The sequence below is a fragment of the Miscanthus floridulus genome, chromosome 15 (genome assembly GCF_019320115.1).
Source record: "Miscanthus floridulus cultivar M001 chromosome 15, ASM1932011v1, whole genome shotgun sequence".
NCBI lineage: Eukaryota > Viridiplantae > Streptophyta > Magnoliopsida > Poales > Poaceae > Miscanthus > Miscanthus floridulus.
The window spans coordinates 5,963,726-5,991,612 of NC_089594.1; the positions used below are offsets into that span (position 1 = coordinate 5,963,726).

A 27,887-nucleotide genomic window follows, 5' to 3' on the forward strand; every position below is an offset into this window, starting at 1 on the left:
CTAAGGAAGGAAAGCGACTACATAGCATTCCCGATCAAGACCTCTTGGATAGGATATCAGAGGAAGTGGTTTTACATCCTACTCCATGAAGAAAGCCTGATCAAGGGTCGAGTGTTGATGCCCATGTCCAATGAAAGGTGGAGATCAATCCTTCCCATCATAGAGAGGATGCAAAGGCATATTACGCGCATTCAAGAGCTCCGCAATGCATGTGGTGGAGACCTTTGTTAGGTGGAGGATTGTTCCCTTGAAGCAGCGGGACCCAACCTACACCTACAAAGGGATCCTTGACCTGAATAGGGAATTGACTGATGGTTTAAGCCCTTACATCGAGTTCGCCTTTTGTTCGAGAATTTTATTTATGTCTGTTATATCTAACTTCTATTTTGCCATGTTCTGTTAGAAGCGTTTGATGGAGAGATTGCCCAGAAGGTGAAGGATATCCTTGATGTCGATTGGCCGGACTGGATAGGCGTCCCGTTACCGTACAACGCCAAGAATCCTCCCCCTCAAGTAAAGGCAGGATTTTTATTGACTTTCTTCTATAACAATGTTGGCGCTTTATTCACTATGGTATACCAGGATGTCATCCCGTTAGGCCTTGTTGTCGGGGGGATGGACATTGGCAGTGATGATGATGAAGATCCTGAACAACTAGTGGTATGTACGCCTCTAGAAGATGGACTGACTCAAGTTCCCAGAGCTCAAGCTACCACATCAACCTCTAAAGCCGGCTTGGGGGCACAGCAGGGAGACACCGCCGGTGGCTAGACTAAACCCCCAGAGGCGATAGCCCCAAACCTGCTCGGGTTGTCAAAAAGAGGAAGACCCAATCACATGGAAGTGCGGAAGAATTCCAATTACCCGCGCCCAAGAGGAGCCAAGGTCAATCCAAGAGCCCCCCTTCGGTTATCGGTGCTAGTGAAGATTAGCTGGCAATGCCACAAGAGACCGAGCAGGAGATACCGCCCCACTCCAGTGATCAGGTACCACTCAGAGATGTTTTCGACCACTTGATTGGGGTTTTAGCCATCTGGATAGTCTTGAACATGTTCGGGAGGTTCATACCTAGGAGAAAGCCATAACCCCACTAGCAACCAAACCAATGACTCAACGACTGAGGAACCTAAGATGCTCGATCCCACTTGATCTATGAGTTACTGACTAGTGGATTTGGTTGTAGTTTTTCCTGAGTTTCTCCTTGATGTTTTGTTGTTGTTGTAGAAAAGCTAAAACTCTCGAAGGCGCGACAAAGGCTGCTATTGTAGATCCCAATGCTACCCCAACCCCTGCGGTGTTGAACATGGCCTTAACAACCACTGTCCAGGCTTAGGGGGCCGATGTTGTGCTCTCAAAGAGAAACCCTTCCCGAATGCGTGCTCTTATCCAGGAGATGCAAGTTTTTGTGACCTCTGGGAGGGAGATCAAAAAAAGGTCGAGCAGTCTAACTCGAATAATATTAAGCTACAATAGGAGGTGTAGAGTCTTCTAGGGAGTAATGAAGGTAAGCATTGGCGTAGTTTTGAAATTTGCCCATTGCTATTTGAGTCCTGACTTCCTGTTGTTTTCCTCAGGCCTGCGCAAGCACATCGATATCCTTGAAGGGGAGAAGGTGACTCTAAAGCAACAGGCCAAGGAGTTGCAAAGGAAGCTTGAGGCTGCCAAGGAGCATCGGGCCGCTATTGAGGAGAAATTGATCGAGGGAGCCATCGCTGCTGTTGAGCACATGGTCAGTGTCATTAAGAGCCACTAGCCTGATTTTGACCCAAGCATTATACTATAGGGCTACAATTGTAGCGAACTAGGTGATGCTGAGAAGCTTCTTGAAGGGATCTGGTCTATGGTCATAGCTTTCATTGAGTAACTCGATCTCTCCATTGATGATGATGATGAAGATGGTGAGTAAACACCTTTTTTTGCATCAGTCATCCTGTTCTAGAAACTGTTTAAACGTTGATTTTGCCTTAAGACAGTTTGTATTGTTGAGCACATTATTATTGCTTGTCTTTTAAGAAATTTAATTTGTCTGTGACTTTCTTTTTTGGGTTGCTATGTGTCGTACTCTTATTGAGCGTAGGATTAGAGTAGCTGAGACTCGAGCGGTCTGTAGTACTGCTCCTCCTGGTAATTGTGAGTGTTCGAACATTCTAGCTTTGCCCAACTAGAAAATTTGAGACTAGTGGACTAGTGGAGATATATGTGTAGTAGCCCCCGACTCTTTATTTGAATAAGACATTTATTTATATGAAGAGTAGAGACATAATTGAACATATCATAGTCCATTTTCCCTTTATATGGACGATTAATAAATATCTTACATAAAGAGTAGTTATCACTGTTGAACGACTGTCACTTCAGGGTAGCCCCTGAGCCCTTAAAAGGGGTCACATGACGCTACCAGCAGGCTCTAGCCCCCGAGCATGTATAGGTCGTGGAGAAGGAAGTGAAGCCACGACATGGAACTGATAAACTTGGGGGGATTGAGTTATTTCCAACTCGGTCCATATTTGAAAATCCTTGAATCAGCCTTTTTGATTGTCAGTAAAAGAGGCCCTTGCCCGTAGATGACAGTGGTTCTTCTGTGGTTTTAAGGATAAGTAGAGTAATTTTTGTGACTTAATGATTCCATATATGTGAACCACTAGGGATCGAACACTGCATAGAGTGTAATAAACCTCTAGTGACCGTGTTTTTTTGGAAAAAAAATTATGAGCTCCTAGATCATTTGAAGTTGAGTGAGCACAATGTTCCTTCTCATGATTGGACTTCGGTATATACGTGAGTACTTTGGTCATTTGAGGTCAAGCACTCCATTGAGTCTTTGGGCCCTCGCGTGACGGTACTTCAAAATTGGATGAGTACTTCAATCATTTGAAGTCAAGCACCTCGTCGAGCGCAAGGGCCCCTCACATGATGCGTACTTTGGGCTGAATGAGCATTTGAATCGTGTGAGGTCAAGAACTCCATCAAGCCTTTGGACCCTCATATGATTGAATGCTTCGAATTGCACTTTGGACTCGTTTGAGTTCAGGTGTAGTTGTTGCACTAGAAATTTCTCGCACGATCAAGTACTATAGAAGTTAGGAAATATGTCACAAAAGTACTTTGTTTTTTGATTAAATTGTTCTTCTTCCTCTTCGACTTAGATTTGCCCGTACTTTATTTGTTCGACCATAGTGCCCATGCATGGGACGCTATTATCATAATGGTGCGACTCGTATCCTATGGGGTTATGGTATGGGTCATAAAAGCTTGTCATATGCACATGTTATACAGGTAGTTAAGTCGTAGGAGGAAAACAAAAATGTGTTGGAGCAGGGCATGCTCTATATATCATAGTATAGGAAGCCCTAGTAGTTTATAGGTTTGATAACTTTCATAATTGAACAAGAGGAGAGTTTTGAACTTGTGTACCTTAACCCATGTGACCAAAACTATTGGATGCTTGGAACGGTGGCACCCTTCAGGTATTGTCTTCTGAGCTCTAGATGTCATGCACCTCTTGTTTTTGTTGATATAAAGATAGTTTTCCCCGAGTGGAACGCCGGGATGTGTTGATTGGGAATTTTGTTGTTTGTTCTTATGTCGATTGTTTCGATTAAGAATATGGCTCAATTTACTTTCTCGATGATGTCGTAATTGTGTTTCAAAAAACACTTAGCTCAAAACAAATTTGCACACAATTTGACAATATGCAAGAGTTTAATTTAGGGCCAGGAGACATCTTTATTACTTTAAGAGTGTACACGGAAGGAAATTACAATTGTAGCCTAATCCTTGTAGATGTTGCATATGCTACTTTTTTATCTTCTAAAGGGAGACCTTGACTACATAGCGATTTGCAGTTGGAGGTTGAATCTACACCATTGTTTTTCCTTTGAACCGGGCCACCTGCCTTCTAGACGTAGAGTTGTTTCTTGGGATTGCTGTTTACAATGAAGAGGGCACTTCTCCTTTTTTGTGTGAGATCGGTCTTATTGGACGATCGTCTGTTTGAGTGCTCGGTCTTCCTGCCATGCTTGATGGTTCCTGAGAAAAAGGTGCTCAATTGACCCTATTTGGGGGTTGAGTCATCTGACCGATTAGATTTTCCTTAGGTTTAGGGACCTGACAAATCTAATCTATAGTTGTTTATAATGGCCTCCTTCGAGTTGAGGAGTTGACTAGGGGGATTTCAACTTGCCTTTACTAGGGGATTGCTCCTCCTGAAAAGGTGTTGATTGAGCCAATATAGCCCTGTTCGGGCTATCTTGGTAACGCTCAACATTGTTGAGGCTGCCAGACCTCGAAGCCCTTCTCCTTGGCCTCCTAGTTCACACTCAACGTGTGGATGAGTTGATGGGATGATAATAGGGGAATTGCTCTATTCTTTCTTTGAGGTGGAAACAGACTTCGGCTGTTTCGGCGTAGATAGTAGCATTGATAGTATGTAGAAAAGGATGGCCCAAAATTATGGGGGCGTTTGGGTTCTGACTGGTGTCCAAGACTACAAAATCTACTAGCACATATGAGTGCCCGATGCATACGTAGATGTTATCTATGATTCCTTCTACCCGATGAGTCGACCAATCTATAAACCTTAGACATATGGGTGTGTGCAGTAGGGGCCCAAATTGTAGAACATTATCATAGATTACCTTGGGTATGATGTTTACGCTGGAGCCGATGTCACAGATGACCTCATCAAACTGCTATTGACCGATAGCTATAGAAATTACCGGATGGCCAGGATCTCCCTTCTTGATTGGCATGAAGTCATCTAGCCAACCTCCTGGACATGGTTTCATGTAGAATCCTGGTAGGGCTATTTCGACAAAGTGCACAGTCTCTGACCTTTCATCGGTACGTTGGGATGTTTAGATCTCTGACCGCTTGGTGTGGACAACCTTCTGATGCTGAGACACAACACAGATCTGATAATCCTACACAAGGTGGATCTCATCCTTTGAATTGTCGAAATCGGGACCATGACCGCTATCTTGTTCAGTAGAAATTTGACCCGAGGATAGATTGATTGGGATAGTTCCAATGTGGATCGAATCGGGCCCTTGTGCCTTGTTGAACAGTTGGTCGTTGTTTTCCTGGTGCTCAAATACCAAACTCCCAAAGCGGATGGTTGGTGGCACATAGCGGGACGTCGACATTGGTCGAGGAAATAGGAGGATTTCTCCTATTGCCTCAGATCTAATAGAGCTTGGCTAGATGGTTGCGTCGAAAGCATTTGGATCTTGACCACAAGCGTTGTTGAAGATCGGCATGATCACTCTTTGCGCGAAATCACCCTACCTGGCGCGCCTCTGTCAGTGTTTTTGTAGGTAGATATTTGGTTCTTGGAGGAACTCGCCTGATGCAAAGATCAAGCATAGTAGAGACACAGGATTTATAGTGGTTCGGGCCCTTAGGAAGTGAGTAAAAGTCATACGTCTAGTTGCTACTTGTTTGTATTATGATCTCATCGAATAGCGAGATGGCGATTACAAGATGGCTATGCCTACAAAAGTTTCAATGATTACAATAGGGCGGATAGCTAGCTATTTATATCCGAGGCCTACTTGCCCTACAAGTTACATAGTCATACCCTAGTCAGAGTCTTCGCGTGATCTTCAGATATCATATCCTTCCTTGAATAGGTGAGTCATGAACCTTCAGGTCTTCGTCGGTACGGATTCGGTAGCTAGCATATCCGGTAGTCGGGAATCTTGGGAGTATGGCACCATTAAATTGGTCTCTCCAACATTGCCACACATGAGATCTTCAACCCCCTCATACTTCCTATTCATAAAATTTTTGAAAGGGTGGTTGTAGATGCATATGTTTATCATAAATATTGAGATCTCGTTGTGTGAATCTTGAGATAGGAACACAAAGGTTGGTGTTAGAGGGGAAACCACTTCACAAACTTAAAGCACAATTCAAAGGTTTCCTAAGGACGAGCTTTTGTCCTAAAAACAAGCACTTTTGGGAGATGGCATGAGCTTTCACCTTTTGCTATAATGCCCTTGTGAAATGAGCATAGAAATATAATTGTGAAAATATTTCTTTGGGTATTTTTGCCACTAACCATTTCAGGTTTGAAGCAAAAAGAATGAAGGATGATGACGCAAGGTATGTCCAACCAATTATCATGCAATATTTAATCACATCAATCCAAACTCGATTTTGCATTTGCAAAATTCAAGTGGGGATGGGCTTCTCTGAAAAATATTATGCTATGTTGTTAATTCATCTTGGTTGTCTCTACCTTAAAGCAATGTTCAATTAGCTAAACAACAATTGTGCTCTTTCATCTCCATTTGAGTAAATCTTTGTAGTACTACCTTTTCTACACTAGTGTGTTTTGATTTGGAGATGATTATTGGATCAAAACATACTTGTATAGAAATTGGTTATAGACTAACCCAAGCAGGAAACTCTCAATTTAATTTGGATAAGTCATGAGATGAATTCAAATCGAAGAAGAAGCAAGACACATGATGAACTCCAATAACTTTGCAAAAAGAAGACAAAGACCATGGAGGAACTCGAGTCTACAGCTCCAATAAACAACCTCTCATCAACCAAGGATCAATGAAAATCAAGAAAGGTTGACAAGAGAAAAAAACATGCAACTGTCTGCGTCCTCATCTTCTAGATCTGATGGTGTGTAGACAAGCTAAATGCAAGGAGAGGTCCTGCTCGACAAATCTAAAGCCATAAGCCCTCACCAACAGGAAATTATTCATGGAAACAAATCAAGGTTTGAGGTATAAAACAATGAATGAGGCGAAAGGTCCAACAAGGTGTCAAAATCAAAGAGCAAAAAGATGGCATGACAAAATAATGAGAAAGAAAGGGTGCAATTTAGGAGACAAGAAGCTCACAAACGACTCAAGCTACGAGGCTAGACAAACAAGGAAAACTTCAAGAAAAAGGGAAGGACCATCATGAGTCATCTACTCTTCGTCACATGGTGCTACCACGCCCCAATGACAAAGGTAACATCTTAAGGTAAATGGCCATTATTTAATATTTTCCTTGACTCTGGTAGGCACATAAATAAGAAACAAACATGTTTGAGTCACAATTTTTACTCGATCAAATCTGATTAACTCAACATGTTTAGTTCATTAAGCTTGTTCCTAGCATGACTTTCTTGAGCCCATACTCTTAACCAAATAAGTTAAAAAAATGCACACCTTATCTTTGGAAGGTGATAGTCATAATCACATAACGATTGATACAAAGATGGATAACCCTTCCATAGGTTAAGAAACTCAACCCTTTTTGCAAATGCTACATTTATGCTCAATCTTCTGATCTTATCACCCATGACATAAATGAACAAAGCATATAACATAAACTTTATTTTGTTCAATGTGCCTAAGGTTATAGAAGAATAAGTAAAGTTTTGGTTCTGTTGGTATTTTTCCACCGATAGAGCCCATGCACTTGATCTCTACCTTATGAGCAGGACACACTTCAAGCAAAGTATGGAAGAGTTAGTTGATTCCCCAAATTTCTACAAGTGAAAGTTCTAAACCTGTCAAACAAAATCAAAACTCAAAACCAAGATGGGTTTGGCAGAAGAAGGTGACATCATCATTAGAGGCGCCACCATAGGAGTCCTCGTCTTCATAGCAAACCGAGGTATTCGATCAATAAACTTCACAAGGAGTAGTCTAGTTTGAAGGACTTAATACATCAAACCCTCACCGCAAGAGCTAGCTTGGGGAAAGGGCATCTCCCATGTATCTAGGTAAGTATTTCTTCCCCCTTAGTTTTATTTGGTTTGTTTTAATTATTATGTAAAAATGCATAACTAAAAACAAAATAAAAATTATATTTGCATTACTTATTTTGAATAATAATGTGTGGTCTAGAAATAAAAACAAAATAAAAAAAGAGTGTGTCTAGTTTGCCTTCATTTAAGAGTTGAATAAAATAAAAAGGACTCTCTATGATCTCTTAAATGGAAATGATAAATAGTTGCTCTGTTGTAATTCCTTTCAAGTACCTAGTTTTCAGCCTTAAATTCTCCCAAGTTTTGGATAAGATTGTCTTGATATAAGGATTTACTCCGAACTCAAAACTCATGGGTAGCATATGCTTGATCTAATTCTAGGTAATTGATGGATATGATACGAGAAGGCCTGAGCTATTGTTTATCCTATTCTAAGTAACACTAAAATTTTGGAGATTTATCTTTTGAAAAACACAAAAATGCTATATGATGAGTTCCTGTATGATAAAGCTTGAAGTCCCACCAGAGCCATACATGTTATTTAAGTTAGAAAAACTTCCACATATATGCTGCTTGCTCTTGCATTGAGTTTTGTCAAGCTTTGTGACCCTTATGAGAGATTTGTCATGCTCTTAAAATCAAGATCATGTACACACCATCCAAATATGCAGTACTCCTACACTGGCGGTAGGCGCAAAAACATGTCTTCCATCTAGATCCACCTAACAATGTTTTACTCATACATTGGGGGTGAACAAAAAAACATGCTTGTTAGGTTTCCACTCCAAATAAATGCTCTAAGTTTTTGTTGCTATCTCTTAAAAGTTTTATTGCAGAAAAGAGACATGGGGCTACGCAAAAATTATTCATAAAAAAATAAAAGAGAGAAGAAAAAATGGACACAAAAGTGTTTGAGATATTTAAAACAATGGGTACTCAAATGCTCACCTGAAAAAAAGAAAAAAAGAGATGAATAAGATAGCACCTGTTCTCTAACAAATGTTTCCAAGTTTCAAAAGAGAGATAAGTTTTCAAGGAGCAAAGTAGAATTAGGTTAGCCACCATATACATCCATACACATGCCCATCTTGATTTGATTGTGTGACTCATCTCTCTTTAGATCTGTTCTTTGACTTTACAATATATGCATTGCAAGTATGCTTTAGCTTTCTCCCAACCTATGAACTCCACATAAAGCCTTAGTGGTAGGAAGAGAAAAAGGCATAACATCTTTATTGCCTTGGTGAGGATCCACAAATAGACTTGAGAGTGCCATACAATGGAATCTCTGAGTTTTATTTTGAAAACTTATAAAAACTCCAGAACAATGCTGGAACAAAGAACTTGAGATATAGTGCTTGACTTGATCGTTCTGTCTTTCAATTGCTCAAGACCTAAGTGAAGGCTAAAAGCCCCATGGTTGAAGGTAATATGGATAAGTTTGAAAGTCAGAATAGTTTATTCTAATTTAGAGGAGAATTCTTGATTGAACGCATGTATACTTTTGAGGCATGAAAGCATTGTAGCAACTCTTGATCCATTGCTAAGTTTAGTTTTGCTTAGGGACTGGCATCGGGTAAGCTTGGGGGAGCTTGTTTACAATCACTAACATCAATCATAAACCATCCACATATCCTACATATTCACTTAATTTCATCACCAAACATAGGAATAGGGTTTTAAACTAATATGTTCCACGAGTTTTGGTGAATCTATGTATCAGCATGAAACTTCGTCCTATGCCGAGGCACATGAGCAAGCCAGAAGGGTCCGCTCGATGGAGCTAGAGATCCACCTAGCTTCAACATAGGGATTATTGATCCTGCGCCCTCCTCCCAAGACATGCTAGTCAATTTGACCCTACAATTGACAAGAAGAGAAAGTTAATCAGTAATTTAAGGCGAAACATGCCGGTGTTGCTAGACAGTCCCGAATGTGTAGCTCTGAAAGCTGATGTGGAAGGAGATCGACTAAATAGCTGATTCCAGCATACTCATAAGAATAAATCAGTTAAAGCTCATGGAGTTATGGAAGAAAAAATCAGTTATCATTCAGGATGAATATCGTTATTTAGGTAAATATTAGTCAATGGCAATAGGATGTCAACACTAATTAGTTTATGCTAAGCCAATGACTGCAAGTAACTGAATCCCTTTTTTATATAAAAATTTAGCCCATCATCATTTAACCATTTAATAGAGATAAATCTATGAACATATTAGATCTCATCTATCGCTATGACCAGTGCGGCATGAGGCAGAATCATGCATACCATAGAAACAGCAATAAATTCGATGACCCTAACTTATTACTAATATCAGTGGGGCATGAGGCAGAATCATGCAGGCTAACACATCTTTCAACCTATCTTTACTTCAACGGTCTCATAACGTGAACTGCATATGTGAAAACACTCGATATCGGCTAAAACAGCCGATTCAGGCATAGCGCACAATTAAGGTCATGCCCTATCAGGAATAGATCTACCAAATAATGATTCCCACTCTACGGTGATAACAATGGGGTGTGAGGCAGAATCACATGGGCCATGATAACGGGCCATGGAACGGTTTTCATTAGCCAATAGATCTATTCAAGACCAGACACGCCTTAACCGCACACTATGCACGATCAAGATTGATATAAAACAACCGATAAAACATAACTCATCGTTCAAGGTGCAAATTAGATCAGTTTAGATTAATAAATGATGGGTTAAACAGGATATAATACCAATCTAGATCAATCCCAATCGGACGAAGTGATATTGCTGTAATTAAATAAATAATGAAAGCAATAAGCAATATCGGTAACTTAATGAATCTATCCGAAGGACACCACCCTTAGATAGAGCCGATAACTTAACCTTAATCTAGTTTGACCAGTGGAGGTCGACAGGATCGATGCAGCCTTACTTGAACTAAACAAGAGTCGATAACTAGCTTATACCAGAGTCGCAGTGGAGGTCGATCGGATCGGTGCAGCCATACGAATAGAAGTATAAGCCATGATGGTACTTACAGACAAGCTAGAGGTCAACCGGACCAATATAGCCCAGCTTGCTGAAGAACTCACCCAGATCTACTCTACTCCTACTCCTAAGGGGTGGCCAAAGCCGAAAAAAGTAAGTAACTTGTATTTGATTGATTCTGTGTCCTTTACAATAGCCGGGGTCCAATATTTATACCCAGAGCCTAAACATGAATCATATTCAAGAATGACTCATTACAATCTTTAGTATAAAAGAGAACATTCCTAATCTAAGATAACTTGGACCCTAATCTTTCCCTTTTTGTAGAGTCCGATATGTAGTTTCCTGGCGCCAACCAGGAGCTCATCATCTTTATCTACTGACGTCATCCAAAGAGATCTGATTCTAGAGTCGTATCTGAATCAGCTGATATCGATCCTTATGTAATCGTTTTCTTGATTGGCATAATCTCAGAAGCCTTCGAATTCCCGCGTTCTTCTCCCAAATTTTGGTGTAAACACATGCCCCCCAATTTTGGGATAGAAGTGATTTTATTCCAAAATTCCTATTTATCCGTTTACCACACCGCAACCGTTCTATTTTGAGATATACGCATGTTTCCTGACTTCACGGCCCGAGTTTTATATAATATCCCAACTATACCTCTTCCAACTCACTCGGCATGTTTGCTTTTCCCCTTTTCCTTTAGCAAATCTTAATATCCGATGCCATCATCATCAAGGCCTCAAACCCTAGCAAATCCTCTGTCTTATCAAGCCGTTATTCAAGCATTCTTCATCGGATTCAAAACTACTTCGGCTTTAATGGTGACCAGCGAACATGTCCCTAAGGTATGCCTTCAAAGTTTCCCATTCTCCAAGTACCGGTCGCTACCCTGTATTTCTTTTTTCCTTAAATTTATTTCATCTGGTTTCTAGAAATGAGGAATGAAATCTTGATTCCATCAACTATTGCTTCCAATGTTTATTTTCTCGGGCCTATGGGTTATCCTGATCCATCTGATTTCATCCATCAAGAAACCAACCAAATCCCCTTCAAACAATCTACAGTGGATTTGTCCATCAGCTGTTGCTTCCAATGTCCTCTTGGATTTCTCGGGCCTATGGAGAAATTGGTTCCGTAGGGTGTCTAAGAAAAAGGGTGGAGATTGGGAGCTTTATGATTTAAATCAATGCTTGACACTCTCGGTGTCCAGGATGGAGAGGAATGATTCACTCTTGATTTTTGCATCTTATTTCTGGTCAAATGCCCTTAATGCCTTTGTATTTGGTCATGGTCCAATGACCATCACTCTGGCCGATGTTTACATATTGATCGGCCTTAGAATTACTGGATCAATGCTGCCTTATGAGTACTTGAGTGCCAGATCCAAGAAATTAGCCAAGATATTAGACTGCATAGGATGGGCCAGTTACATTCTGAACCATATTGGAGATGAATCAAATGTTAGTGAAAGGGAATATGTATCCTTTCTAAACATGTGGCTTCAGATATTCATCTTCTGTGGGTCATGTTGTGGCCCGACTTACAATCATAAACTCATGGTCGAGCATCTAGCAGTATGCAAGGACATCTCTCTTAGAAAGTATATGTTAGGAGCCACTTATCATCTGATGTATTAGGTAGCTGCCCAATTACTGAAGAATGAACCAGTGCATGCTATCAGTGGCCCCTAGTGGTTGATACAACTGTGGCTTAACCTATACATGCACAAGATTGTAAGGCTTGATCTTAGAAACTTGAGTTTCCCTTCCTCCAACTTTGATGAGGAATATAGAGGCGAAGAAGGAAGAACATGTCAGTGTACAAGCTATGGCGAGGCTACATTAGCCATAACAATCGATATTGACATTGGCCATCTCTTTAAAAAGTTTTATAGAGGGTTTGGTGCAGACATCCTAACTTGGCTGCCATACGATGAGGATGAAAACAATGAGTTTATCTTCCCATTCAAATTTCAATTTGAATCAGGCCGCTCGGATGAGACGGTGGCTGCAATCTTCAATTCCTTTATCAAGCCCTGCGTCCTTCTAGCCGAATTTTGTCATGGTCGTGGCAAAATGGCCATATGTTCCTTCCTCCCAGGCAACCTTCCAACCTATGAATTCTACAACCCCTCTTTTGTAGCTCGTCAGTTTGGTTTTGGTCAATTGCCTCCTCAACTTTTCTTCAAGGATATACTGAGGCCAAGAGAGGATATTAGTGAAGTACTAGAAGTCTTCTGAGTTTTCCAACTAAGGTTAGATCTTCCTTTGCTTTGCTTGCGTGACTGGATCAGAGTCAGCTTCTCTTCCACTCTCTTTGACTCCTAGTGGCAAGAATGGCACTCTCATCTTTTCTGTGGGTTGGTTCACCCTTTGTGTATACCTCTAGATGGGGAATTTGCTTTTGATAGAGAGGTAACTTGCCGTTTCTTTTCAAGAAAACTGCTCGACGAATTCCTCTGCCAACTATTCTAATCTACCTTTTTAGGATGCTAAATTTGATCCTCCGAGCTTGGATAGGAACGGGTGTCCTATAGATTACCAGCCACCATGCCCAGTTTCAAGAATGGGATCGGCTGCACCTTCACTAAAGAATTTGATGAAAACTCATGCTGCCTCCACTATTGTAACATATCATTGTTCAAAGCGCAAGGTGGCTCAAGGGACAACCTAGAAAACCACTACTGGGAGGAGGCTCCATAGAACAAGAACGTCAGCTGCTCAAGTAAACAATTCATTTCCTTCCCAAAATGATATTCAATTGCTGACCCTTCCTTCACAGTTATCAACCATTGCATCCCAATCGGTTCTAGGTGCGGAGCTATTGTCCTAGGCGTTCGATTTGGCATCAACTAGACCCTCATCAACCGATCCCCAAGAAGAGCCGATTTTGGTTGAAACAATAGATGCTTCAAAAATGGTAGAAGATGTGAGTCCTCCCATCTCATCTTTGATGCTGCAGAAGCATTTCCTAAAAAATTCCTGATTCAACTTTTATTCCTCATCTGATTTCTTACCATGCTAGGTACTTCCTGAGGAAGGACCAATGCAAGAGCAAGAATTTGACAGTCCCCTTATTGAAAATGATCCTACCATCATTGATGTTCAAACTGTTGACTCCCTAATCCCGCACACAACTGATGGTAGGAAAGTCACGTGCTCAATTTATTTCTCTACAATAAATATGAACTAAAATTATTTCTGATGTTTGTAGATGTCAATGTTGAGAGTTTAGAGCCTATTCAACCAAATATTACTGGTGCATCATCAGTTGTTCCTCCTCTTTAGACAGAAGCTACTACAAAAAAGGTATTGTATCTTTTTCATCATTTATTTTGTTATAAACTGATTCAAACCTCCTAACCAAGATTTCTTTATACACATGCACTTGATCTTCTAGCCCTGAGCTACTCTTTCAATCTTGAGGAGTATCTTGATGAAGATGAAATTAGCTCGTCAGCCACCTGCTCTAAGGAAGCTTTGTCAGAAGAGACAAAAAATCAGCTAAGAGACATATTGTCAATGTTTGAGAAGGATATAGCCGATTTGGTCCAAGACACTGATTCAATGAGAGTCTTCTTGTCTATTAAGGGTAACCCATCCCTAGTTCTTTCTAGAGTCTTGTCACATTTATCTACTTTTGAAGATCAAGCCCTGAAGGTGAAAAAGGCTCAGAGCAATCTATCCGACCGTGAAACTTTATTGGCCAAGGGGAACTCCAATAGGCAAGAGGCCAAAGAGCTAACACAATTGATTTATCATTTGAAGAACTCCTCCCTTAGTATCGACCTAGAATTGTCTCAACTAGAGGCCAGGCGTGCAGAACTTGAGAAGGAGCTAGAAAACGTGAAGGCTACCATTGACTATCATAAGTCTATCCTAGCTCAAATACCTGGTGCCATTCAACAAAAGAAACAGGAACTACTAGCCAAAGTCAGAGAAGGCAGAGCCATCCAAAGTAGCCATAAGAGCATTCCTAGATTAGCCGAAGAAGATAAGCAATAGATCACAGAGGTTGACGCTATCCGACTAGAAGTGTTGAAAGCAATCCAGAATGTTCTAGACTTGTAATTCGTGTATCATATATCTTGTGTAGAATCAATGGTAACCATACTGTTTGTCGCCTAATTGTACTTCCAGCTCTTGGCTAAAGAGCTGATTTGAAAATAGCCGATTCTAGACTCCCGATCCTAATCCAATTTAGGTCTGAAAACACAGCCTTTATTAAGAGAACCCTTCGATCTTCTATCCTTAGTCACCCAATGCCATATTCTCTTTGGTATTAGTGAGGTGGTAGTTCGCCTTCTATTAATTGCGGTTGCCTTTTGCACATCCCGAGGCATCCACCTCTTCGCTCCGTGGCTTCAAATACCAGCTAAGGGCTCTGGCCTTGAACACATCTACACTTACAACCACTCTTGTTCCTTTGCACTTCTTTGCCCTCATAGAACTCTGTAGCGGCCTTCCTCCCTTCTTGTAGATCCGATCAACTTCATGGCTAACGAGGACAACCATGGCAAGCGTGCGGCGGAGGAGGTCCTAGAGGAGAATATGTTGGTGAACCAGCGCCTATGGTTCATGAGGTGAGATTGATATCTTTTGTTTGTGATGATGAACTGTTCTGATTTGTTTATAGATTCATTTTGAATGACAGTCTTCGTCCTCTTCCTAGGGCCGGTGAGCCCTCTGATGCTACATCTTCTGCTCTAGCCTTATCGTTGGATTCTTCTGACTCCTACAATGGTTACGACGCCCAGTGTTTTCTCCTAGAGTGGAGGGCGGCTTAGAACCACTATTCTGAGGCAACTCAAGAAAATGGCCAGCTCAAGATTTGCCTCGGGGTCTCTCAGGCTGCTCTTCATGTGGCCGAGGAGGAGGCCAGCGCCGTTCGAGCATGGCTGGCCAAGTCTGATGCTGCGGTGGTGGGTAAGATGAACTTTAGGAACACTGCTATTCTAATTTCCACTGCCTTTATCTTGATAGTTCTTCTATTTTCTATGATCGGCAGCCCTGATAGTGTGGTGAACTTGGCCGTAGATGCCGTGAATGCTAGGGGCTCCCTCATCAACACTCGCCTCCATGACATTCCATCCGTGTTCAGGAGATCGCCCTCCACGGTGTTCGTCATGGTGCATTAGTGGCACTGACCGCGGCGCAAGTCCAGACCAGGTATGAGCTCCATGCCATGGAGACTGGTTTCCCAATGGGTGATGGCCCCGAGGAGCACGAGGATCTGCTCGAAGAGTTTGTCATCATGGCTGAGGCCATCATGGACATCACATCTGCTCAGGATGTGGTGAACAAGGTCTTTGATTAGTCTGTACTTAGGGCAAATTAATGAACAAAGTCTCTTGCTCTTCTATGAACATGTCTCAGTGCAATGCCCTTGTGTATGTCATGATTGTCTTTGTTTTTGTTTTTGCTCTATAGGCGATACATATCGTATCGGCTTTTTCACATCTTTAGGCTTATTTTTGAACTAGAGGTGATACCCTTCTGGTACCGGCTATTAGAGCCGATGACTAAACGAATCGACTATCAAGTGTTGATCAAATGTTAGGATAATATCCCTTCAAATATTTTTCATCGATCGCTATTGATAGGTTGTACCAGAATTTTTTAGACCAACGGTTAAACGATCGATCAATCCAGGCCAAGCATCTCATTAAGCGAAACAAAACTTCCTTTAATAGATCTATTAACTCTGGATTGCACTTATGATTTGACTTAGTGTTCACATATGTCGGTCTAAGCCTATCTCCAGGACCAATGCTTATTCCCCTTAATCCAACGGCCGACGCGAAAGCCATGATTATTTATCAAAACAAATTCTCAGAGCCGATTGCTTGGATCGGTTGTTGGCCTTCATTACTGATCTTAATGAAGCCTCCTTTCCATAACTTGCTAGAAAAGCATTTGAAGTCTCCTAGTTCCCAAAAGACTAGATCGGCTATTGTGATACTCACAGACTCATCAATGCGAACCAGCTCAACATCATCTCCATGCCATTAAATCAAACACTGATGCATAGTTCGCATGAATCCAATCATGACCAAGGAGTAAACTGTATGACCCTTTTCCATCGATGATGAAGAACATGGTAAGCAGAGTCTTACTCCCGATTGTTAGTTCAACGTTCATTGCGCCTTAGGTCTTAGACGCATTACCCCCAAAGTCCTTAAGCATCATGTTGGTCTTAATCAGATCTCCTGCTCCCTTGCCAAGTTTACGAAAAGTGGTGTAAGGCATAAGATTAATAGAAGCACCTCCATCCACCAATATCTTGTCCATCGGCTTCCCATCAATAAAACCTTTTACATATAAAGCCTTTAAGTGCCTATGCTTGACTGATTTATCAAATATTGCTTGTTGTATAACTGTCAACTTGGCAACTATCTCCTCATACCCCGATTCATCAAAATCTGAGTAAACTTCTTGATCTGCTGGAGCTCTGAACTCTGATGGCAATAGGAAAGCCATTTGAATATTAGTCGATGGTTGCCTTTTATCGGCTGCTTGCTTAGCACGCCATACTTGAAGTTTACTGGATGCCTAAGCCTGTTCCCACTCTCTATTCCTTAGGTGTTGCACCCTTCTCTTCTGGCTTCTTGTCAAACCTCCTGGACACCATTGGCCTTCCGGCCAAACATATTCTTCTTCATTACTTTCTTCTTCATAATCAACCCAGTTTTGATCAACAACTCTTTTTTCAAGCCAATTATGAACACTTCCATTTTTTACGCATTGATCCATGTTATTATGATGATATGCATCTTGAGCATGGATAGACCGATGGTTGGCTTGAGATTGCCTAAACTCCCAATATTAATCGCTGCACTCTGGACAGTTATTCCTAGTAGGCAACTTCAAACCTTCGTTCCAGCAATGTCTGAAGACCCTGAGAGCATGACATGTGGGGCTGACCAGCCTCACTTTTAGGCCAGCGGCCTATGGGCCCCATGTGTCAGCCTCTGTTCATTATGTCGGTTCTCCACCGCCTTAAATATCACATCTTCGCTGTTGTTTTAAGTCAGTTTGATCTGAGGGTCCATATTTGATGATGCCCCCAATATATACAGGCATGTTCCCCCTCCAGCACAGCCATCCCTTAAACCCTAATTCATATCCTCATCATTAGGGTCAAAGCCAGCAATCCAGAGAAGATTAGTCCTCCAAGTTAGGAGCTAGTCTTGTAAATAGAAATAGGGAGATAGAGAGTGAGGGAAGAGTTTGGAGGTAGTACCGGCCTATCAGTGATCTCTCTATGGCTTGTACCTTGGCGGATTCAAGTTCTACCTAAGCTTACATCTGAGATTTCTCGGGTAATCAACTTCTAATTTAAGTAAGTATCATGTTTATATTGTTCTTTAGGTTTGTGACTCTTTTGAGTGCTTTAATCTATTAGCCATAGGCTAAAGTAGTAATCAGTAGTGTAAGCGTGGTGCTTAGACTTCGTTACTCATGGATGTACCCTATATTCTAGACCGATGGTAGATCATGAGGGTGACTATTATAGCCTCATTGAGTCCTTCGTAGTCCACCTCCCATTTGTAGGCCAATTAGGACCCGGTTACTACGAAAAGCATCCTCTATTGGTGTCTTTCCTTAGTAATGTCCCCAGTTGAATAGTAGAAGACTAGCTTACCCAAGTCAAAACAAGAGAACCCTAGTAATCCTCTCTATGCTCCTGTTTATCATAACCTTATTGCTACCCTTATGTAAGTTAGATTGTAGTCAATCTCACACGTTTCCCTGTGGATACAACACTTGGAATAATTCCGGATGAAAGCTACAGCGGTATCTGTGAGCTTGCAGATTTATCTGTGTGCATTAATAAATACCAACACTCACCTAAACAATTCTAGTTAGCTAGGTCACACAAACCTTTGCAACTAGTACTCGGACAACTAGGGAGCTCCTACACAAACTAGTATGCAAAAGCACCAAGCCTAAGCTCATTAGCAATGCTCAATAACAAGGCTACACAAGGCAAATTAGAGAGCTCAAATTACTTAGCTACACAAACTAAGCAATGTAACTAGCAAGGCTACTCAAGCCAACTAGTTATGCAAGAGAGCTATTTCTAAGCTACATAAGCAAAGAAAGCAACTAGCAAGCTACTCAAGCTAACTAGTTACAAGAGCAACTACACAAGCACAATGTGTATAAACAAGTAGATACAAGCTTATGTGTGGAGATTGCAAACCAATGGGAAGATGATGACACGGTGGTTTTTATCCTGAGGTTTGGTGGTTTGCCAACCACTTAATCTCCATTGAGACAAGCTCCAAGGTTGTCGCCGGTCCTCTTGCTAGTGGTGACCCACAGGTCACACTCTCCCATGTGGAATGCTTACCACAAGCTCTAGCACTTTGACACGGCCAGACCACTTGTCGCCCTTTACATCGCACTCTACTAGAGTTGCTCTTCGTGACTCCCGTGGGGTGAGCACAACATCCCTCACAATCACTTCTTCGGAGCACCACACAAGATTCTTTGCGTGCTTTGACAAAGACCACACCACCAAGCCATCTAGGAGGTGGCGACTATTGATGGTCACTAAACACCCAATTTAACCATCAACATTCCACCCAAATCAAGGAAAAACAACATCACATGTGTCATATTTTGTTTATAATTCACCTAGTTCTACTTGTACTTGGAAAATTTATTTGTATTTAGGAAAAATTACAAAAATGGACAAATGACATGCATAGGAGGCAATGGGACATGGTAGGGGGCTGTGGGCCCACATGCCACATCGGCCAATGCCATGTGGCATCGCCTGATGGCCCCACACCCCTTGCCACATCACTGATCCATGGGATGGCCTCCTCACTGCTTCTCTGGCGTTGATCCAAGGCGGTTTGATCCAAAGGTACACGTTGAGCTGCCATGGATCCAATGCCATGTGGCATCGCCTGATGGCCCCACACCCCTTGCCACATCACTGATCCATGGGATGGCCTCCTCACTGCTTCTCTGGCGTTGATCCAAGGCGGTTTGATCCAAAGGTACATGTTGAGCTGCCATGGATCCATGGGCCCACTGTCATTCACTTGGAGGTGCCAAACTAACCTCCAAACCACCATTCTGACCATGGCAACTAACCTACCTGCCATGCAACCGCCTCCAAGGGCCAACCATCATCGTTGGATGGCAAGGCGGTGGGATGGACAGTTGGCCGATGCCCCTTGGCGTTGCCTGATGGCCAAGTCACCCCAAACCACCTCATCTTCGCCTACAAGTATCTCCATGCCCTCTACACACTATAAAAGGGGCTATGGTGCTTAGTGGAGATCATCACTCAAGTATCTCTCAAGCATTCCAAGTGTTCCAAGCTCTCAGAAGCTCTCCAGAGCAGTAGCTAGCTAGTAGTGATAGGAGTAGAGTGCAGCTCACCTCGAAGTCCAGAAGAGTCTTCTGGTCTGGTATAGCTCCTCTTGTAATCTTTCTTTTAGCATTTACTTTATTCAGTAGTTTACTTTGTGAAGTACTTTATTCAGTAATATAGCTCTGCTTAGTTTAAGTTTTGTCTTACTATTGTCTATCATTAGTTAGCTTAGGTGCTTGTACTTTGGCATTTGCATCATTATTATCTTAGTGTTTAGTTCATTCATCATTATTACTTGTTCTACCATCTGGTTAGGGTGTTTCAATCTTATTTCATCGGAGCTCAGATCAAAACAGCGAGTTTATAGATTAAGCGTGGTGCTTAGGCTATATATTGCCTGTAGGTACGACTAGATCCCATGATAGATTGTGGTAGTGGTAGGTGGTGATAGCCATGTCCTTCCTCTGTATTCTACCACATAGGGTCTAGTTATTAAAATGTAGGGCTCATTGTGCTTTGTGTCTGATTGAATTCAGGTCAAGTACGCCCCTCGTACTAAGGATGATCTCACTATCATTAAGCTACTTTTGTTGCTAAAGATTACATACTCTACTTCTTACACTCAGCTACACTACACTTCTAGTTACCTCTATCTATGTGATCAAAATCCTTTTTATCTCTTTCCATCCATCATCCATACTGCCCTCATCACCCCCATGTTGCTAGACATACTTACTTAGTTTACCTAACCATAGTACCCAAACACGTCCTCCCGCCTTCCATTGGAAAAATATAAATTCGACACTTGGTACTCACCAAGCGAAGTGCTACACGATAGTTTTGTGTGCTTATGGAATCCCCTTTCCTATATACACACATACAAACTGTCAACAGCAACCTCCAAGAGTAACAAGCACCACTGGCTTGTAACTTGATCACCTAGTGCCACTTGATGCAATCTTGCAATGCAACGCACTAGAATCACTCACTCGCAATCAGATGCAATTGCAATGTGCACAAGTGAGTTAGGGCTCCCAAGCACTCTTAAGCATGGACACTAAGTCCCCAAGGTGCTCAACCAGCCCCAAGGCTGAGCACCATCTCTATTTATAGCCCACGAGTCAAATAGAACCGTTACTCTCTTGGAGCTCATTTCTATGTGGGCATCGGACAACACTGTGTCACACCGGACAAGGGTTGGCGGTGCCCTAATGGTCGAATTACAATAGCTAGTTTGAACTAGTCGTTGGGCTATGTGGCATCGGACAACAGGGGGTGGTGCACCTTTCTAGGCATGGTGGTGCCCAAACTCATTTTCTCCCCTCTCTGGATAATTAGGCTGGTGCCACTAGACAGGGGGTGGCGATGCCCAACTTTTCTAATCCTCGGAGTCGTCAGCCTCTAGAAAATTAGGGTGGTGCCATAGTGGTGGCACCTTGCATTGTGGCAGAACCTCCTAAATTATAGGGCCCACATGCACCTGTCACTGTCCAATGACCTCTAACGACTATGCATATGTTCCTGATAACTTAAGAAGACTGTCGGGTGTCCTTGGGGAACCCCAAATCATCCACGATTTCCGAGCAGGATCCCATTATAGAGTCAATGCAGTATTACAATAGTTTATTCAAATATTTACATCAGAATAAAAATAGCGGAAGTCTTACAATAACTTAGTTTACAAAATAGTTGTTTTAAACCTTACAAACTAAGTTCGATAATTATTATAGACCATAGTAGTGGAGTGGTATTATAACATAATACAAACACACAAATAGATTGCCCTACCCAAGGGCCACGCATTTACTTATTGTCATTGCATTGAACAACAGTCATGCAGCACGGTCCAAGACAGACCTGCCCATGAGGCTCACCTACAATAAGGGTCAACAAACCCTGAGTACAAAAGTACTCAACAAGACTTAACCGAAATAAAAACTGATAAGACTTAGGAATGCAGGCTCAGGGATTCAAGGTAAGGCTTTAGCAATAAACAAAGTTCTTTTGCGTAAAAGCTCTCTAACAAGATTCTTTATATCAACATTTTTATCTTCAAAAAAAATCATATACAAAGTTGACATGATCCGTAATGAGATCATGAAACTTCATATCCAATACTTTCTCAAACCTTACTCAAGTTCCAGTTATTAACTATGATGATGAATAGTGAGTTGAGTCTCCATAACCGAGGAGCAACGATGATTCGAACTGATTAAACCCAGCTGGGCATTCTAGACCACACGACATATGCAGGTCCCCGACCTACATATACCAACCTACCCTCAGGTCATCTAAAACAAGGATGGGTCCGCGCCACCTGAGAATATAGTACTCCACCAATCCAGCCCATTGCCATGTGGGTACACGCTATTCTCGCCATCTCTCCACTCCTAGTGCGCGAGTAGCCATTCTCGTAATAGAATAGCCAAGTTAAGGCTTACCAGAGTATGTGGTTAGTACTACAAAGTCTCGCCTCATGTAATTCAACAACGGATGGACCTTAATCGACACAGGCGGAAAGAACCTACTCACAAGACCTCCATGTCTTGTGGCTCCCATACACCGAGTCCGCCCAGTCTAAATTTATTACTCCACATGATCATATCTCATGATAACATGAACAACCAACTGTAACCAAAAATCCATTTATATCTCGCAAGTGACAAGTAGTCACCCAACTTTTATCTGTCTAAGCATGGCTAAGCATAACTAGGTATTTACGAAGTAAAACTGGTAACAAGGTAGATATAGAAAAACAAGGTTGGTAATGCACCAATTAGGTTTTCACTCAACTCCTAATCACTTAATGCAGTATAAAAGCAAAAGCAATATCAATTTGTAAAACACAAGGTAGGTTTAAATGCATCCGGGGCTTGCCTTGATTCACAGAAAAGTCAGGTTCCGGAGACGTTCCATAATTATCAAATCCGACCTCAACAGACAGATTAACCTCCTTAATTTGATTAACTACCACGTGCTCACCTTCGTTCACTACACGTAGTAACAATGCCATGTTTGACATGATGCTAGATATAAAACATGATGCTTGATGATGGATGCGAAAGTTAAAAACTTGAATACAACTTTCCTTCGCGGTACAGTTACAAGTCAAAACTAACCAAACCTTTTTCATAACACTTATTCCAATTGCTAAGGATCATTACCAACTAATGATCCAAGGTCATCACTCAATCCAAAAATTCAAACAAAAACCTAAGTCATTAAAGGTTACTATTTGCATTTATGAATTAATTATTTAATTAAAAATTATGAAATAAATCAACTTGTTCCAATTGAGCTCAAAATTATTGTAAAGGTTCATCACATGATAACTAAGTGGCAAAACAATTTTCATAATTTTTGGATAATTAATTAAGCCTAGAAAAATCATGGAAACCCATTTATTAATTAATTGAGCAATTTTTATCACATTCAAAAAGTACTGAAAAAACAATATTTCATATTTTTCCTAAATAATATACATCACAGAGAGGTCACACAAAAATTTTCATAATTTTTGGAGCACTAATTAATTCTACACAAAAATAACAAATCACATCACTATTCATTCAAAACTAAAAAATAGAAAATCCATTTTCAAACCCCACCTGTCACCCCCTTCCTCCCGCGCTGACCACGGCGATACGCGCGTTGACCAGCGATTTCTCACCGACGGCGAGGTTACCGGCGATGGACAAGGTACCACCACGTCCCCTACATCCCTACACGTCGATTGGTGGCACAAACGAGACCCAAAACGGCCTAGACCGAGCATGACATCGGCCATGGCGACCACGACGGCGCGGCTGCATGACTCCAGCGAAACGGGGCCGGTAGCGGTTAAACAAACAGCATAGGAAGGTTCAACAGCTCACCCCGAACACGTTAGAGCAAAGAGCAGGGTTGGAGGATCAACGGAGACGCTGGTCGACGTTCACAGCAACCAGGCAGAGCAAGCTACGACGACGGCGATGTTCCAGCAACTGCGGTGGATAAAATGGTCAATCAACCGGGCACAAAGCACCATGGCATCGTGGCAAAGCTGAAGCAAGACTTCACAAGGTCAGAGGCTCACCGTAGAGCGCTGGCCACGACGGCGCTCGCTCGATGGTGGTGCTGCCGGCCGCGAGGAAGAAACGCGATTAGCGGTGTTTCCCGGTGAAATCAAGCTGCAATGGTTGGTGGACTGGGTGTGCAAGGAATAGGTGAAGCTAGGACAGGCTTTGCCAAGATAGCAACGGTGCTAGGTCGACGGTGAAAGCTTGACGAAGCAGCGGCGGTGGCGACGAAAAAACGGAGGAGGAGAAAAAGAGACGAACGGCGACTGCCAAGCTATAAAGGATGGCCAAGAAGTAAGAGGAAGCCACGCCGCGGCCTTCTCCATGCCAGAGCAAAGCCAAAGATGGCCATGAACACGCCTGGAAGCCAGAGGAAGATCACCGGCGGTGACAGCTGCCCGATGGTACTGTTCCCACTAATTACAAAATTACCAGTCGATTTAAAACCCAAATTACTCCCAAATTTATGTAACAACTTAAAAATCTCTAAAAATAAAAGTTGTTCAAAATTCAAAGTTCTAAAACTTTGCTTTTATAACCACCCCCTAATTCTGTCTACATTTTGAAATGCAAATTTGAATTCAAAATGGGGACATTTAAAGAATTACGCCTTTTCAAATTACTTCAAATTTTATAAAACAACTTTGAAAACTCCAAAAACCAACTTTATACAAATCGACAAGCTCTACACTTTTGCTTTTAAGCTCAACCCCAAAATTTGCTTAGATTTTGAATTTGATTTTTAGGGTAGAATTTAAATACTGAAAATCAGGGTTTTCGGAAATTCAATTCAATACAAAGAATTTTAACTCAATTCAAGCCATACAATTCAACACATATAACATAAAGGTAAACTTGTTTTAGTGTATGCATATCAAAATTTTCACTAACACATGAATGATGTGCTATGCATATGATGACATGGCATGTTTTAGTATTTAAACACCCGAGGTGTTACATGCATGGGGTGGCGATTCACCTTGCATGGGGTGGCGGTGCACACCAGATGGCGGTGCCATGCCCCACTCACAAACATCGTGTTGGATGCATGTTTGGTTGCTTTTTTCGACCCACTAACAACCCAAACATCTTTCCTCAAACGATGCTAACTCTCAAACTATTTTCTCAAACATGTTTAGAGCCAAGTTAGCGTTTCCAAAATATTTTTCATAAACATTTTCGCTTGCTCTTACTATGCCACTCGATCCTGGCAACATTTGTAGTTAGATCACTTGAGTGGCACTAGATGACCAATATGCAAACAAGTTTGCCCCTCTTAATAGTATGGCCATCATCTATCCTAAATCCGGTCATGCACTTCTCTACACAACCTTTGACCAGTGAAATGAAATGCCATATACTTTATACCTTTGCCTTGCGTATTCCATTCCATCTCCTCCAATGTTGATGCTACACAAGCACCAACCTTGATCAATAAATGATATGATCCACTTCATATCATTATGTGACCTTATTGGTTCATTGATCTTGACCACACTTGGATTTCACCGTTGCCTTGGTCCATCGGTGCTAAGTCTTTGCTCAAGCTTCCCTGTCATGTGGTTTATCACTTCAAAGCCTCTGACTTGCCCTTCATGCTTGCAACTGGCCCATTAAGCCAAGCCTCATCTTGATCTTTTCTCCACCTAGTCACGTGACTCCATGTCATGTCTCATATGCAATGAGCTCCTTCATCATATGTGTGAGCTTTGCAACATATCCAAGCCATTTTCACCTCCATGGCATGTGTTGCTCACACAAGTGTACATGTGGACTAATCACATGTTATCTCACATAAACACATGTTAGTCAACCTACACTACTACAAATTGACTTTTCACCATCACCACTTTCACTACAGTAGCGATAGAAGCGATGGTGTTATACTTCTACCACCGGTTGGACCGATAGCGAGGCCTCTAAGGGAAGGAAATAGGCAGTTGAAAACCATCAATGTGGTGGTGGTAGTGGGGTTGAATTCCACCGTCGTTTGGAATGCCAAGCCGACTAGGATAGGTGTTATGGCCGTTGGCCCTATACGACCGTTTGGTGTATCGGCGGTAGTAAATTCAGCGTGAGTTATTTCCCTATTTCCCAACTACCAACAACACAGTTGCATCACCATTACTTTCCTATGGAGTATATACCTTGTCTTCCCTTATGCCTATATGGCTCCTCTCTGCTTCTCCATCTTCAAGGTTGGCCTATTTAAGTGGGGGCTAGATACGCTTCTTAGCAATCCACACACTCCTTCCTCCTTAGATATAGATAGATATAGACAAAGCTCTTGAGCTAACCAGCTATATTTTCTTCATCACCATGGCGCTCCTTCTCTAACTCCTCTGGTGGCAACAGTGGTGTTGGGAGAAGGCCATCAAGATTGGGTACTACCAGCATCTAAGCACAGTGGGGATGCTCAATCTAGGTGCTAGTGGAATTTTTATGATTAAGGGGGTTCACTTATTTGGGCAAGCCAAGGGGTACTCAATGCACTTTGGTATCCCTAGTTTGCCCTATGCATTTCTTGTGCTGATTCACCATCCCAGTGCCCTAGCGATCCTTCTTCCTCTGGAGCAACAGCGACGACAGTGGCGCTTCTCTTCCCCAACTGGCCACCTCCACTACTTCAATACCTCTATCTCCCTCGCGCTCATGACCATGAGAGGTGCAGTAGGGAAGATAAAGCACCTCACTGAGATGCACCTCTTCTTTCCTCTATCTCTCTCACGTTCACGACCATGAGAGGTGCAGGAGCAGGGAAGGTAAAGCACCTCACTAAGATGTTGGTGGAAGTTTTGCGAGGTGCTACCTCATCCTTAGCTTGCATTGCCTATCTGCAAACTCTACTATGGGATGTACTTGTACTCATAGGTCTTTATTATTGTACACCCGGTAGTCTTCGATAGGTCTTTGTTATTGTACAACTATAGAATGTAACTGAAGTTATCAATGAAATTATTGTGATGATTGTTACTGTGTTAGATGAGGATGAAATGTGGTAGGGAATCAAATGTGCCAGGGAATCTGAACCGCATCGTGTTCACCCCTCCATCGCCCATGAATCGCATGGGCGGCCACGGATGTCACGGACCTTGACTGTTGCCTTCCCCGCGCATGTCTTGAGGTGGGGCTATTTAAGCCAAGGTAAGGGGAGACTCTCTAGCAAACTCCAATCCTTCTTCCTCCCTTAGCATCAGAAAACTAGAGAAAACCTTGAGTTGCACGTAGTCTACCCTCGCCATGGCCTCCCTCGTCCTGCATCGACTCCAACACCGCTGGGAGAAGGCCTTCAAGATTAGCTTCCACCAACACCTATGCACGGCTATATGCATGTTCGCCCAATTCCTCGGTGCTGGTGGAAGTTTTGTGATGGTGCAAGGGAACATGCTTGTTTTTTCCTTCTCTTCCGCTTGGAAGGTAAAGGGAACACGCTTGTTCTGCCTCTTGCTCTCTCTCGACCGTGAGAGGTGCATATGCTAGTGGAAGTTTCACCTCACCTTTTTTTGCTTTCTTGAATAGCTCTGTGTTCCCATTTCCAAGCCTGTTGTTTAGTATGAGGAATTGAAATGTGAGCACCACCATATCCTAATCGACAAGGAAGTTACTACACAAGAAAGGTGGACAAAAAATGATTTCCTTCATTTTTTCCTACTGCTAAACTTACATGTTGACAATTAGTGATGCACCCAGACCCGGCTTAAATAGTGATGCGCCCGTTTCATACATTGTTCATTCCGTATGTTCCCTTGTTCTCGGAGTCATTAGGAGAGCACTAAACTAAGTTGCATTTGATGTATCT

The 27,887-nt window shown here is 42.1% G+C and overlaps 1 protein-coding gene across 1 annotated transcript; it reads left to right on the plus strand.

Annotated features, from left to right (window-relative positions):
* Nucleotides 1-205: 205 nt before the first annotated feature.
* On the plus strand, nt 206-16,013 carry LOC136506900 (uncharacterized). The gene is made up of 7 exons (XM_066501788.1): nt 206-314; nt 404-513; nt 583-664; nt 1,575-1,729; nt 13,722-13,839; nt 14,097-14,629; nt 15,798-16,013. Exons 1-7 carry the CDS (start codon nt 206-208, stop codon nt 16,011-16,013), a joined length of 1,323 nt encoding a protein of 440 aa, XP_066357885.1.
* The last annotated feature ends 11,874 nt before the right edge of the window (nt 16,014-27,887 follow it).